The following is a 13515-nucleotide window of genomic DNA, read 5'->3' on the forward strand; positions in this document are numbered from 1 at the left end:
TTAATGATGATGTCATTGGTGTCTTCATTATGACATCATAAATCGACAAGTAGAACACTTGATCCGATCAGTATGAAAATTTTTGAGCATGATCCATGGATAAATTGGTGGAGAAAATTTTTTTTTATGACGTCAGCGGTCTCGTGGTTTGGCAGCCATACTTTTATGGAGTAACCCGTAGGGCAATGCCGTCTGGAATAGTGTTTTCTGTCCGTCCGGTGTATGGATTATGTCCCTCACAAACGTCCACCAATCAGAGCTGATGACCTGGTCACGTGACAGGGCTCAGCACATCCTCCACTCAGCAGATCCAAGTCTGGCTACAGCATTGTTAGATTACTGGTCTTGTTTCTTTGCTGGAAATCTTGCGTGGGAGTTGTTGTATGCAGATGATCTGGTGTTGATTGCAGAAAGTATGGATGGACTGAAGGAAAAGATTAACAAGTGGAAGGAATGTATGGAGACAAAAGGTCTGAAGGTGAATATAGGAAAGACGAAGGTGATGGCAAGTGGTAAAGCATTTGGTGAGGTGGAAAGAACTGGGAAGTGGCCAAGTGCTGTGTGCAGGAAGGGTGTCGGAGTGAACTCCATTCAATGTACAATGTGCGCTGAGTGGGTTCATCAAAAATGTAGTGGTTTGAGAGGGTCATTAACCTGTGTGGCAGCTACATTCAAATGTAAGGTGTGCACAGAGGGAGCTGCAGATGGAGGAAATGTTGAGTTGGGTCTTGGAGACGGCGTGAAGCTGGAAGGTGTGAAAACATTTTGCTACCTCGGAGACATGCTGAATGGAGAAGGGGGATCAGACTCAGCAACGGTTGCTAGAGTGAGATGTGCATGGAAGAAGTTTCGGGAACTGAGTGGCGTGCTGATGAGGAGGGCAGTGTCATTGAAGCTGAAGGGAAAGGTGTATGCTGCATGTGTGAGAAGTGTTATGATTTATGGGAGCGAGACATGGGTAATGAATGTAGAGCAGCAACGAAGGCTGGAAAGGGTGGAAATGTGAATGGTTTGGTGGATGTGCGGAGTATTGTTGAGAAAGAGGAAGACAAATGATTAATTGCGAAAGATGATGGGAATAGAGCCTGTGATTGATGCTGTGAAGAGGAACAGGTTGAGATGGTTTGGTCATGTGTTGAGGAAGGATGAAAGTGACTGGTTGAGAAGAGTGGTGGAAATGAATGTAGAAGGAAGTAGAGAACGGGGAAGACCGAGAAAGACTTGGCTAAAGATGGTCGAAGAAGAAATGCGGGCAAAGGGGTTAACAAGGGTAGATGCAGAAAATAGGGGAAAATGGAGAAGATTGTCATGGGGACCGCAAGGCTAACCACCGCTCTAGCAGGGAAAATGGCTTTAAAATGCATGTTATTGTTGTGTTGTTTCTTTGCTGGAGTGAGGCTCATGAAAGAGCAAGGTAGAACTGAGAGTGGGACAAACATCAACCGAGGAAATGACCAATGAAAGAGGAAAGAGGGAGGGGAAGAAACACTGAAACTAGCAAGTAATATGGTTGGTTAGGTTAAGGTAATAACGTAATAACGTTTAGATTTAACAAAGCTTGTGGGAAATGTGCTTCTCAGGTAAGCCTGGTGTTCGTGTGCTGGTTACCGCGCACTGTAGCGCCACAATCTGGCGTTCAACTACTGCTTGTACTGCGCTGTCTTCGCCCGCTACGCATCTTTAAGCTCGTACCTCAGATGCGCAAGGTTATCCGAGAACTTTTCAGCGGCTTCAAGGAGATCTTCCTGGTAGGTGGTTAAGGTTAACTAAAGTACTGTTGCCTTGTTTATGTATTTCCTTTTTTGTTTATTCCATATCTGTCAAGGAAGCCTTATATTGAGTAGCCGTCTTCTTCGATCTTTTGATAAAGTTGTTTGAAGAATTTGAGTTTTTCATGAGGTTTTATTTTACACCACTCACCACTTACTTGTTGAATGCTGTTGTCGGTTTAAAATTTCTGTTCCATGAAATCCCACCACAAGTTAATTGGGCTGATGCATTGAATAGCGATAGCAGTTTACCTTTGACAATGATGCAGTTATTCCTATTCTTCTGGGAAATGAGAATGAATTCTTTCCTTTTCTTTTTATTTTCTTCAACAAAATTGAGTGAGCTCAAGAATCCACCACTGATGCAGAGATTCGAAGTAACAATGGCATTTTATGAATTATTTAATACTAGCAACGGTACCCGCCCTATGGGCGGGGCTTCAATTGGGAGGCCCAAATGAAAAGGCAAAATATCAGAAATTGAAGGGTTTTTTTCATTTTAAACGATTTATGTAAACATCCGTTAAATCATATCACACGCAAATCATCAAAATCTGAACAGTATTTGTAGAATTTCAATAAAAGCCACATCACTGTTCATATCGGTAAATATTATTCCATCGTGTTTGGAAAAATTGGAAATTGGAAAAAATTGGAAAAACAATATAGTCTATTTTACTCCAGGGGGTCCCTGGATTACCCACCCAAAATATCGTTGCGATCGGTTCAGCCATTTTTGCGGTACCTGAGAACAGACGGACGGACAGACAGACAGACAGACATTTGGTGAATTATAGTAAGATACCCATACCACTATTTTCATGAAGCTAGCAATTCTAAAAGGACTTAAAGGCCCATAAATGGATTTCTAGTGCTGTTTAAGCAAAATATTACATTGGCAGCTGTCCTTCTTCTTCTTCTTTTGAATGCAGCACATGGCTGTGAGTAGCATCATTTGCTGGGGACATATAGTAAGGGAAACATATGAAAATCTGTTAACTAAATTGTTTCCAAAAAATTTCTTCACCAATATGTTTGTAAAGGTGTGTAATAACATGTGTTAAAATGTTGAAGGTCAACTCCCGTGGGAAACCCAGAAAAAAAGCTGTTGAATTCGGGTACCGAAAAATTATTTTCGAGAATTTTTATTTTTTTAAATCGGCCCTTAAGTAACTTATGAGGGGTCAAAGAAGGGTTTTTCATGATTCTGAGTTGATTGTTAACATTTATATTTCACCACAGACACTCCTTTGTGGAAAAATAATTTCTAAATATATCTCATTTTCTACTTTGCAGGACATGGAGTCTAGCAATATGGATGAAGACGTTACTCCACCTGTGCTCAATTGCTTCATCTGTGCACGCTCGGATACACCAGCTGAAACCAACCAGCCCAGCTCTACAAAAATAATCCAGCACAAGCTAGAAAGAAATACAGAGTGCCAGATAATTTGACTGCAGATACACTGAAGGCAAGCTTGCTGAAGACAGCACGGAGTCGCGGGGATGACTGGGGCACTGAAGTCACTGGACGCCTGGAAGGGATCAACGACTTGGTAGCAGAAGAAACACTGTACCATTTGCGATGCAAACTTATGTTTGCGAGAGGTGACAGTTTGTCCAAGACTGATGAGGAAGGAAAAAGGAAGAGAGGACAGAGGAGTATTGATGAGGAGCGAGAGGCAGTTTTTATTGAATTCTGCGAATGGTTAGACTCAGAATTAGAGCATGGGGTAATGAACATGGACCAAGTCCATGAAAAGCTGCAGGAGTTTGATCAGTCACCAGAGAAGAGCCTTTCTTATTCAAAGCATTGGCTGAAGATAAAACTTCTAGAGAAATACGAAGACACCTTGTATTTCACAACACAGGAAAGAAGGGCAGATATACTCTGTCTCAAAGATGGCACCGACAATATTCTGCGAGTCACCTCTCCGGCACCACCTTTGCCAGATCCACAGACAACAGCAGCTTTCCCCCGGGTGAAGTTGAAGGCACTCGACAAAGCTATGATCCTGAGAGGAACTGAAGTAAAGATTATTCCATTTACGAACAGGAAACAGATAGGAACGAACGAGATCATGTTTCTCCCCCTCGCTGAGCTTTCCTCCTCCCTGGCTCATGATCAGCCACTCCTCACTCCAGGTGACACACTCTGGGCAGCGGGGTGGGTGATCAAAGCCAACGATCCTGAGTTCCCACACTCCAACTGGAATGGCTGGATGAAGAGAATCCATGCTAATGATGCAAAGCAGAGCACACAGATCGAGTTCCTCCCAGTTATTGAAGGAGACCCTAATGACCTCAACACCATCTTCACCACTCTGAAGGAGTGCATACGGCGCGCTGGGGTCGCTATAGTGACCTTTGATCTTCCGATTTGGCTGAAGGCTGTGAATATAATAAAGCAGGCAAATCTACCCGTCATTCCAAGGTTGGGTGATTTTCACCTGCTGAAGTCTTATCTTGGATCAATGGGTAACATCATGGAAGATTCTGGACTACTAGATGTGATCCAGTTGATCTATCCTGGAAGTACGACAGCCAACCACATCATGGATGGAGGATGTTTTGACAAGGCAATCCGTGTTCACCTCGTCATCGATGCAGCCATCTATCAACACATCATGAAACTTGCCTTCACTGAGGAGGAGCGTGGTGACATGAAGACCTTCATGGAGAAGGTGGCTGATGGGAAGATGAGAGCCAGACACTCAGACCCAGTAGTGCCAGTGTTTGAGCAAAGGTTTGAAGAAACCTTCAAACGACTCGCAAAAGGAGGAAGAACACCTGCACTCTGGGTGGAGTACCACCACATGGTAGATGTGATCAAGGTCTTTATCAGAACCGAGCGACTTGCAGACCACAATGGGCATCTGTCCTGCATTGTTACCAAGATGCTTCACATCTTTGCCGCTGCAGGCCATCATCAGTATGCCAAGGGCGCACGGCTGTACTGTCAACTCATGAAGGAACTAGAAACTTTGCCTGCTTACAAAGACACCTTAGAACGTCTCACTGCCCACGGGAACCACGTTGTCCATTACTCAAGTCATGAGTGGTCCGGCACATGGTGTGGCATTTGCATTGAGCAGATATTAATGAAGGCAGCCAAGTCACAAGGTGGACTGAGCAGAGGAAGAATGAGAAACAGTTTTTCTGGCCACAAATGCTGGGTGCTCACCCTCAGTCACCTGTCTGATGTCAACCGGCGGATGGAGGAGGACGTCAGTAAACAGATAAAACAGTAAACAGATATGAGAAACAACTCTTGAGTATTATATATGTATGTGAAATAAAAGCTACTTTGTGTGTAAATGTAAAAGTGAAAATATAAATGTTAACAATCAACTCAGAATCATGAAAAACCCTTATTTGACCCCTCATAAGTTACTTAAGGGCCGATTAAAAAAAATAAAAATTCTCGAAAATAATTTTTCGGTACCCGAATTCAACAGCTTTTTTTCTGGGTTTCCCACGGGAGTTGACCTTCAACATTTTAACACATGTTATTACACACCTTTACAAACATATTGGTGAAGAAATTTTTTGGTAACAATTTAGTTAACAGATTTGTGAAATATCTCATAAAATGCCCTTACTAATAGCTGTGCCACTGATTAATTTGACTGAATTTGGAGTTTGGCCAGGGTATTGGTGATATCTCGCCTACTTTTTGTGAAGTACACCATTGGATCCTCAATATCCACCAACTAATGCTGATACGAGTGGGTGTTGGGAGGGGGGGGGGGGGGGGAGTTGGGATTGAGGAAGAAGGAGGCCTTCAAGCCTGGTGTTTGCTTAACGGTTAAGGTGGCTGGCTTCAAATCTTCGGGTCTTGAGTTTGGGCCCCTGTCGGGCCGTTTAACTAACAACAGGTGGGTTGACTCAGCTTATTATCCTTCCGTGGTTGGGAAAACGAGTACCAGCAGTATTAGGATCACTAGCTTGTCAAACTAAAGCTACATACAGTTGTTTTTACAAATCTTTGTACAATACTTGTAAAACTGCAAATGACATACATCTCCCTCATCATCCCTATCGTCCTATATATACCGTTTGGAAGTTTGTGAATTTGCTGCCCTTTGTCATTCTGCTCTTTCATGAGTCTAAACCCTTGTATAAAAGTAGACTTTTAAAAATGGTCTTTTCGACAATTTTGCACAAAATATTTTGGAAAACATTTCATTCTTTCAAAATGATATGTATTTGAGTTTTAAATGTTTTTTGCTGTTATATTTTCAAAATTCATCAAAGTATTTCTTTGAAAGGGAGTCAACTTTGTCTCAAAATGAACTTTCCTAAAAACAAATCCTTGTAACTTTGGAAATAAGTAGGGAGGTTTGATGATTATGATGATGATGATGATGATGGTGGTGATGATTTTGATGATGGTGTGAGTCGTCGCTTTTGACGAATCTCTTCCCTTCGTTGGCCTGCTCACTAAGCATTGTGCGTCGTGTGATAGCTGTATAGTCCAATGTGGGACCATCGCAGGTATAGACTGGTCCTTTCAGAGATGGACCACGTTGGCGGGGTTTCCTTTCTTGCCTCCGCTGTCTCTCGATAGCAAGTCTCCCACATTAAAAGTGGTCCAGGCCTTTGTGGCAAAAGTTACGCCAAGCCGACCTGTTTGTGGCCTGATGTTCCCTGGTGCTGTGGCTCATGGGTTTGACAGATCATTTTTTTCTAAATGGAAGTAAAGCAAAGGTGCAAAGGTAGAAAGTGATTTTCACATGTTTTATTATGTGTTGGATTAGAAAAAAGATTGTCACACGTACTTTTACTGCAGGTGTCGATCCTTCTCCTCACCCTCATGTTCGTGTTTGCCAGTTTTGGAGTGCAACTCTTCTCTGGTCAGCTTGCTAAATGCAATGACCCACACATCACTGAGCGGGTATGCCTGGATATTTGTACCCATCAGGATAGATATGCACTTTACTGGGCAAGAATAGAGGTTTATTTGTCATATACACAAGGGGAACACAGCTGAAGTACGGTGGCACAGCTGAAAGGATGCTGTTGATTGGCATTCCAGAGGTTGTGGATTCAAATCTAGCTAAAGGCATTACTATTATGGGTTTGGATTTTAACCTTCTGAAACCTGAGGTTGTCTCTTCTACGGAGATTGAGGCTTATGGAAGAGGGGTGCAGTTGACACAGCAAGGGAGGGAACAGAGGGAGTTGGCACAAAGGGAAGAGAGAGAGAAATAGGGAAGGAATGAACATACAGACATGAAAAGGAGCAGACAAGGAACATGTAAGGAGACAAGAAACGCTGTCCAACAGGGGTAAAATGTGGAAAAGTTTAGATGGACAGGAGAGGAGAGTCAATGAGAATAGAAAATATCAGGATGAGTGTAACAGAAGATGGTGATGGCTTGCCATTTTAAAGGAGTGGAGAGAAAAACTTGACTGCTCAGACTTGGGGAGGTAATTCCAAAGTTGAGAAAAGAGTGGTAAAATAGGGGAGTTAAACAGATAGATGGGATTGGGTGAGGTTAACAAGGTTTGGGTTTCTGGCTGAGTGCATGTGGCAGGGTCAGACCAGGCTTTATCAGGATCCAGTTCATGCCCGCCGGGTTTCATATTCGAAGTTGATATTATAAAAATCTGTGAAAATCATTAATCTAATAGAATTAAAGTTAAGCACAAAAATGGTGATTATGATATTATGGATGCAAAGCCCCCAACCACACCTTTAAAATGAAGGTGTGTATGTTTACGTATATATATATATATATATATGACCTACACCCGGCCATTATTCATGATCGCAGTTACAATCGACAGAAAATAGTAACAATGTGCAAAGATATGCAGATAGGAGGAGGTCCATTACAGCACAGTCCTTCGTTTATTGTGTCATTGCCTCTTAGGGGGGGGAGAGGTGTGAGGTGAGGTGACACAGCACAACACAAAAACAGAGGATGTCATGGAGGGTGTGTGATGGAGAAGTGTGACAAGTCAAACACCGCTGGACAGGAAGGAAGAGGGCGAATAATAAAACACCGCTGGACAGGAAGGAAGAGGGTGACTGTAGTTAAACACTGACCTAGTTATATCCTCTGTCAGTATCTGAACCCATCATCCTGTATTCTTTATTTCCTGTGTGAGCCAATATTTCTGTATACAACTCAGCAGGCTAACCAATGCCAGTCCATACTTTTTGGTGGACTCTTAATTCCCTCAGAGCAGATTATGGTGGGCACTAAAATGCTGCTCGCAGCACCACACATATTCCCACAACTGGATAAAAAAACAAATGAACATACTGGGCAATCTACAGCCGTCCTCAGGAAGTGTTGGCTTTGTTCAGGACTGAAAGCTTTACAGTTCTCTGTTAACATTTGATGGTGGTAAATTGTTTCTATTCAGGCCATGATAGCATTGCCAACTCCAAATAGAGTTGCAACAGAACCAACAAGAGTGTGATACCCTGAGCTCCTTCTTTTTTTTCTTTAGGAGAAATGCCATGGAATATTTCGCATCAACGTGAGTGTCTCCAACACCCTCAACTTAAAACTGAAACCAGGAGAGAAAAAACCAGGATTCTGGGTCCCACGGGTGTGGTGAGCATACTATATACAGTATGCATGTCTCCTATAATTTATTTTTTTACGGCGTATCCCATAGGACAACGCCGTCTAAAACAGTGTTTGTCCGTTCATATGTATGTATGTATGTCCCCTCAAACGTATACGAATCAGAGCTGAGGATCTGGTCACATGACAGGGTGATGTGATTACATCTGATGTCATTACGGCGGTACGGCGGCTGACTCTCCACACTCTGGCATTTTGATTCCAATTTCGTTCGTGCCAAACATATCGTCGAACCTGTCATATATCACTATCGCCATGCCCTACCTTTTCGTTTTTCATTCAGTGTGAAACACAAACAAACCGATTGTTAAAATGTCCATCAAATATCGAAAGCATCGGCGTTACGGCTCTTCCAACAATACGGTACGTATAGGCCTTAGGCTTCATGCCTCACCTTCGGGCCGCTTCGGACAAATTAAGCCCAGGTTTCTTGATACAGTAGTGTATCGTTTCAGTAGTATCATTTTCGTAATTATAATAATAATACTATAGTAAATATAACCATAACACTTTAATCCCAATGTCGTCAATACATAGTTAATGGATTGAAGCGGTGTATGATTCATGAATCTATGATAAGCTGGGTACGGTACTAACAACCGCGGAAGTAAGGGATTCGCCTCAGTTTTTTGATAGTGATATCATTTTCGAAATAATGATAATGTAACGTTAATATTATCGTAAATCTAATCATAGCACCAAGCAGGAATGATCATTCCTCTTTTGGGTATATAGATTACAGTCGATCTATGGTCGGGTCTCAAGAACATTCGGTGTGTGTGTTCATTTACCAAGTTTATTGTGGAGAGATCACCAAGTGGTTTAAGCATTTGAGCAAGCACTCCATTCAAAACCGTTAAGGAACGGTTGGCTTGGCAAGCGCTAGCTATCAGCTTGATAAAAGAGCACAACCCGGGCTTCCTCCCTTTCAGTTTCGTGTTAAACAGCAGGAAAAGTGGGTTTCATTGGTGGTTTTCAAAACAAAACCTTAATTGGTGGGTTTCAAAAGGCCACTACGAAAAACGCTACTTTAGCGGCACAAGGGTCATGTTATATATTTACTCAACACTTATGGGGTATATAGATTACAGTAGATCTTCGCTCAGTTCTGTAAGTAAAACTTATCTCACGTATGTCGGGGTTCCTCAAAATTTCTTTGTTTAATGTTATAACCAGTATTAGCAACTGTTTAAAAAGCTACGCATACGTGTTTGTGGTTTATAATATTTTACAAGCCTGGCTACGCCGCTGTTAGACTTTCATCTTGTTTCTTTAGTCTTGTCTTCGCACTCTCCCACCCAGAATGTGAAGCATACAAACATAACATGCCATTGTGACATTTTCCAAAAGAATAGAAAAGAAACTATCCATTTATTCTTGCATGATTTGATATGCAGTTTCTTTTCAACCAGAATCGTTCGTCATGGACTCACCTCTGAGCTGTCTAGACTGGGTTTGAATCTCGACCCAGCTATAAACTGTCATCCTGATGCTTCACAGGCTGGGTGATTCATCGATGTGCGTGCCGTCCCTCGGATGGACGTTAAACTGAGCGTCCCGTCTGCTAGCATTAGTTGGTGAACATTAAAGATCCTACGGTGTCCTTCGCGAAGAGGAGGCGAGCTATCGCCGGCACCATGGGCAAATTCCAACTTCCTGCCATAGCTACTGCTAATCACCCAGTATAACCCTTGCCATGAAACTGCTTCGGCAGCACTGGAACATATTTTTAATAAATAAATTCCTCATTTCACTGTTCATTATGTTGACTAGAAATATGCTTGTTAATAGGGATTCTCCACCAAAAGTGCTGTCCATTATTAGGAAGTTTGTGATGACTAGTGCTCCTTATAATGGAATTCTCCTGAATTACAAGTTAAAGGCAGATCCAGGAAGTGGGGAGGGGGGAGAAGGAGGTCATTTGCACAGATAGTTTGTGTGGGAGATACAGTGCATTCAGAAAGTATTCAGACCCTTTCACTTTTTTCACATTTTATTATGTTGCACCCTTTTGCTGAAATCGTTTAAATTCATTTTTTCCCTCATCAATCCACACTCAACACCCCATAATGACAAAGAGAAAACAGGATTTTAGAAAGTTTTGCAAATTTATTAAAAAGAAAAAACTGAAATATCACATTGACATAAGTATTCATACCCTTTGCTATGACACTTGAAATTTAGCTGAGGTGCCTCTCATTTCTCTTGATCATCTTTGAAATGTTTCTACACCTTGATTGGAGTCCACCTGTGGTAAATTCAATTGATTGGACATGATTTGGAAAGGCACACACCTGTCTATATAAGGTCTCACAGCTGGCGATGCATATCAGAGCAAAAACCAAGCCATGAGGTCGAAGGAACTGCCTGCAGACCTCAGAGACAGGATTTTGTCGAGGCACAGATCTGGGGAAGCCTACAAAAAACCTCTGCTGCATTGAAGGTTCCCAAGAGCACAGTGGCCTCCATAATTCTTAAATGGAAGAAGTTTGGAACAACCAGGACTCTTCCTCGAGCTGGCCGCCCGGCCAAACTGCACAATCGGGGGAGAAGGGCCTTGGTAATAGAGGTGACCAAGAACCCGATGGTCACTGGCTGAGCTCCAGAGATCCTGTGTGGAGATGGGAAAAACTTCCAGAAGGACAACCAACACTGCAACACTCTACCGATCTGGGCTTTATATTATGGCAGAGTGGCCAGACGGAAGCCCAACAGTTCAATCTTGGTTTCATCAGACCACAGAATCTTCTTTCTCACAGTCTGAGAGTCCTTTAGGTGCTTTTTTTGCAAACTCCAAGCGGGCTTTCATGTGTCTTGCACTGAGGAGAGGCTTCCATCTGGCCACTCTGCCATCAAGCCCAGATCGGTGGAATGTTGCAGTGATGGTTGTCCTTCTGGAGGTTTCTCCCATCTGCACACATGATCTCTGGAGCTCAGCCAGAGTGACCATCGGGTGCTGGGTCACCTCTCTTCCCAAGGCCCTTCTCCCCCGATTGCTCAGTTTGGCCGGGCGGCCAGCTCAAGGAAGAGTCCTGGTTGTTCCAAACTTCTTCCATTTAAGAATTATGGAGGCCACTGTGTGCTCTTGGGAACCTTCAATGCAGTAGAATTTTTTTTTGTCGGCTTCCCCAGATCTGTGCCTCGACACAATCCTGTCTCTGAGCTCTGCAGGCAGTTCCTTCGACCTCACGGCTTGGTTTTTGCTCTGATATGCATTGTCAGTTGTGAGACCTTATATAGACAGGTGTGTGCCTTTCCAAATCATGTCCAATCAATTGAATTTACCACAGGTGGACTCCAATCAAGGTGCAGAAACATCTCAAACATGATCAAGAGAAATGGGAGGCACCTGGGCTAAATTTCAAGTGTCATAGCAAAGGGTATGAATACTTATGTCAATGTGATATTTCAGTTTTTTCTTTTTAATAAATTTGCAAAACTTTCTAAAATCCTGTTTTCTCTTTGTCATTATGGGGTATTGAGTGTAGATTGATGAGGGAAAATGTGAATTTAAACGATTTCAGCATAAGGCTGCAACATAACAAAATGTGAAAAAAGCGAAGGGGTCTGAATACTTTCTGAATGCACTGTATGTGGAGGTCGCTGTGTCCCAGCTTGCTCATCCTCAAAGCAGTCAAAATGTCCTTGTCCGCAAAATATTTACCGTCTTTCTTTAGGCCCCAGTCACACCGGGCCTGCGACCAGGTTACGACCTAGCTGCGACCGAAAAATGTTGGAATGAATGAATGAATGATCGTTTTAAGGCCATTTTCCCCACTAGAGCGGGGGTTAGCCTTGCGGGCCCCATGACAATCATGGTTCCCTGTTTGAGGCAATGTTTTTTTTATGGCCGGATGCCGTTCTTGACGCCAACCCTTGGTCGCCTCTTATGATGCGCAGGGATACGGTGTACCTATTCTAAACCGGGGTACACACCGGGATCATTTCATTCATTCATTTTCAATGATTTCATTTCAATTCAATGAATGAACCGGGACCGAAAAATGTTGGAATCGCGGGCAAATCGTAGAAAGAGCGCTTGACTGGTCGCAGAGGTCGTGGGTGATCGCCAGAGCAAAATCGGTCGCTGCAAGGTCGATGGTCATGTTCAAAACTTCTGACCTGCGATTCCAAATCGTAAGAGGTCGCAGACAGGTCTTACATGGTCGTACCACCAGTCGCGCATAGACGCATCACCAGTCGTGCATGATCGCGGGTCATGTAGTCGCACGATTGGTCGTGCTACTGGTCCTGGCACCTGACGATTGGTGGTGCCACCTGTCGTATGACCTCACGATCGGTAGTGCGACCAGTCACGACCTGTCCCCACTGGTTGCACGACCTTACGATTGGTGGTACCACCAGTCTTTAGCTCGCAGCTCGCAGTCTTTAGCTCACCAAGGCTGTGTGCGTTTACCTCAAGCTTTACTACAACAACATCGGCAGTGTCCCATGGCAGGATAACATGATCTAGGAACTGTTGTGTGAATGTTGGAATTTTGATTTTTTTTTTGAGATATGTGTATCATATATTATATGCTATGTGTATGATCTATTTTTGCATATCTATTTTGCAATGAACTTGTACAATAAACATGCTATTTCATGGTATGTCAGGAGAAAAAGTAATAATTAGTTGTCTTTATTGTGTGTGTTTGGTCTGAGTAATAAATGACTGGTTTATATTACAACGGAATTTTTTTTTATTTTAAATACAAATTAAATCAATACATGTATACACAAACAAAGTTCTTTGTCAAAGTAAAATCTCACGACTGGCTGCGACTGGCTGCGATTGGCTGCGATCGATCATGCGAGTGGTCGCAGGTCGCCACGATTGATCGTACGATCGGTCGCTGATCGCCACCATTAGTCGCACGATTACCTACGATTGATCTTGCGATCGATCTTCTCCAATCGTTGGTGATCGCACGACCACACATACCACCAATCGTACGATGACCTACCACCATTAAGAGCAATCGCAGTATGCGATCGCAAATGGAGATCGTAGCAAACATTGCCGATTGGTCGTACCTCGGCCAAATTGCCACCAATCGCACGATCCAGAAAACGTATGATCCAGTGTGACTGAGGCTTTACCGTATTTACCGTCTTCATGATCGTCTTTCGTATTCTCA

General features: G+C 43.0%; 1 protein-coding gene across 1 annotated transcript in view; it reads left to right on the forward strand.

Annotated features, from left to right (window-relative positions):
* NALCN (sodium leak channel, non-selective) overlaps nt 1–13515 on the forward strand; it is a 259747-nt gene that overhangs the window by 140526 nt on the left and 105706 nt on the right. Inside the window, exons 25-27 of the mRNA XM_078778655.1 lie at nt 1581–1748; nt 6562–6666; nt 8235–8341. Coding sequence (XP_078634781.1) covers nt 1581–1748; nt 6562–6666; nt 8235–8341 — 380 coding nt within the window. The remainder of the gene's footprint in view (nt 1–1580; nt 1749–6561; nt 6667–8234; nt 8342–13515) is intronic.

The sequence above is a fragment of the Myxine glutinosa genome, chromosome 1, assembly GCF_964187855.1.
Source record: "Myxine glutinosa chromosome 1, kmMyxGlut1.1, whole genome shotgun sequence".
Lineage (NCBI taxonomy): Eukaryota > Metazoa > Chordata > Myxini > Myxiniformes > Myxinidae > Myxine > Myxine glutinosa.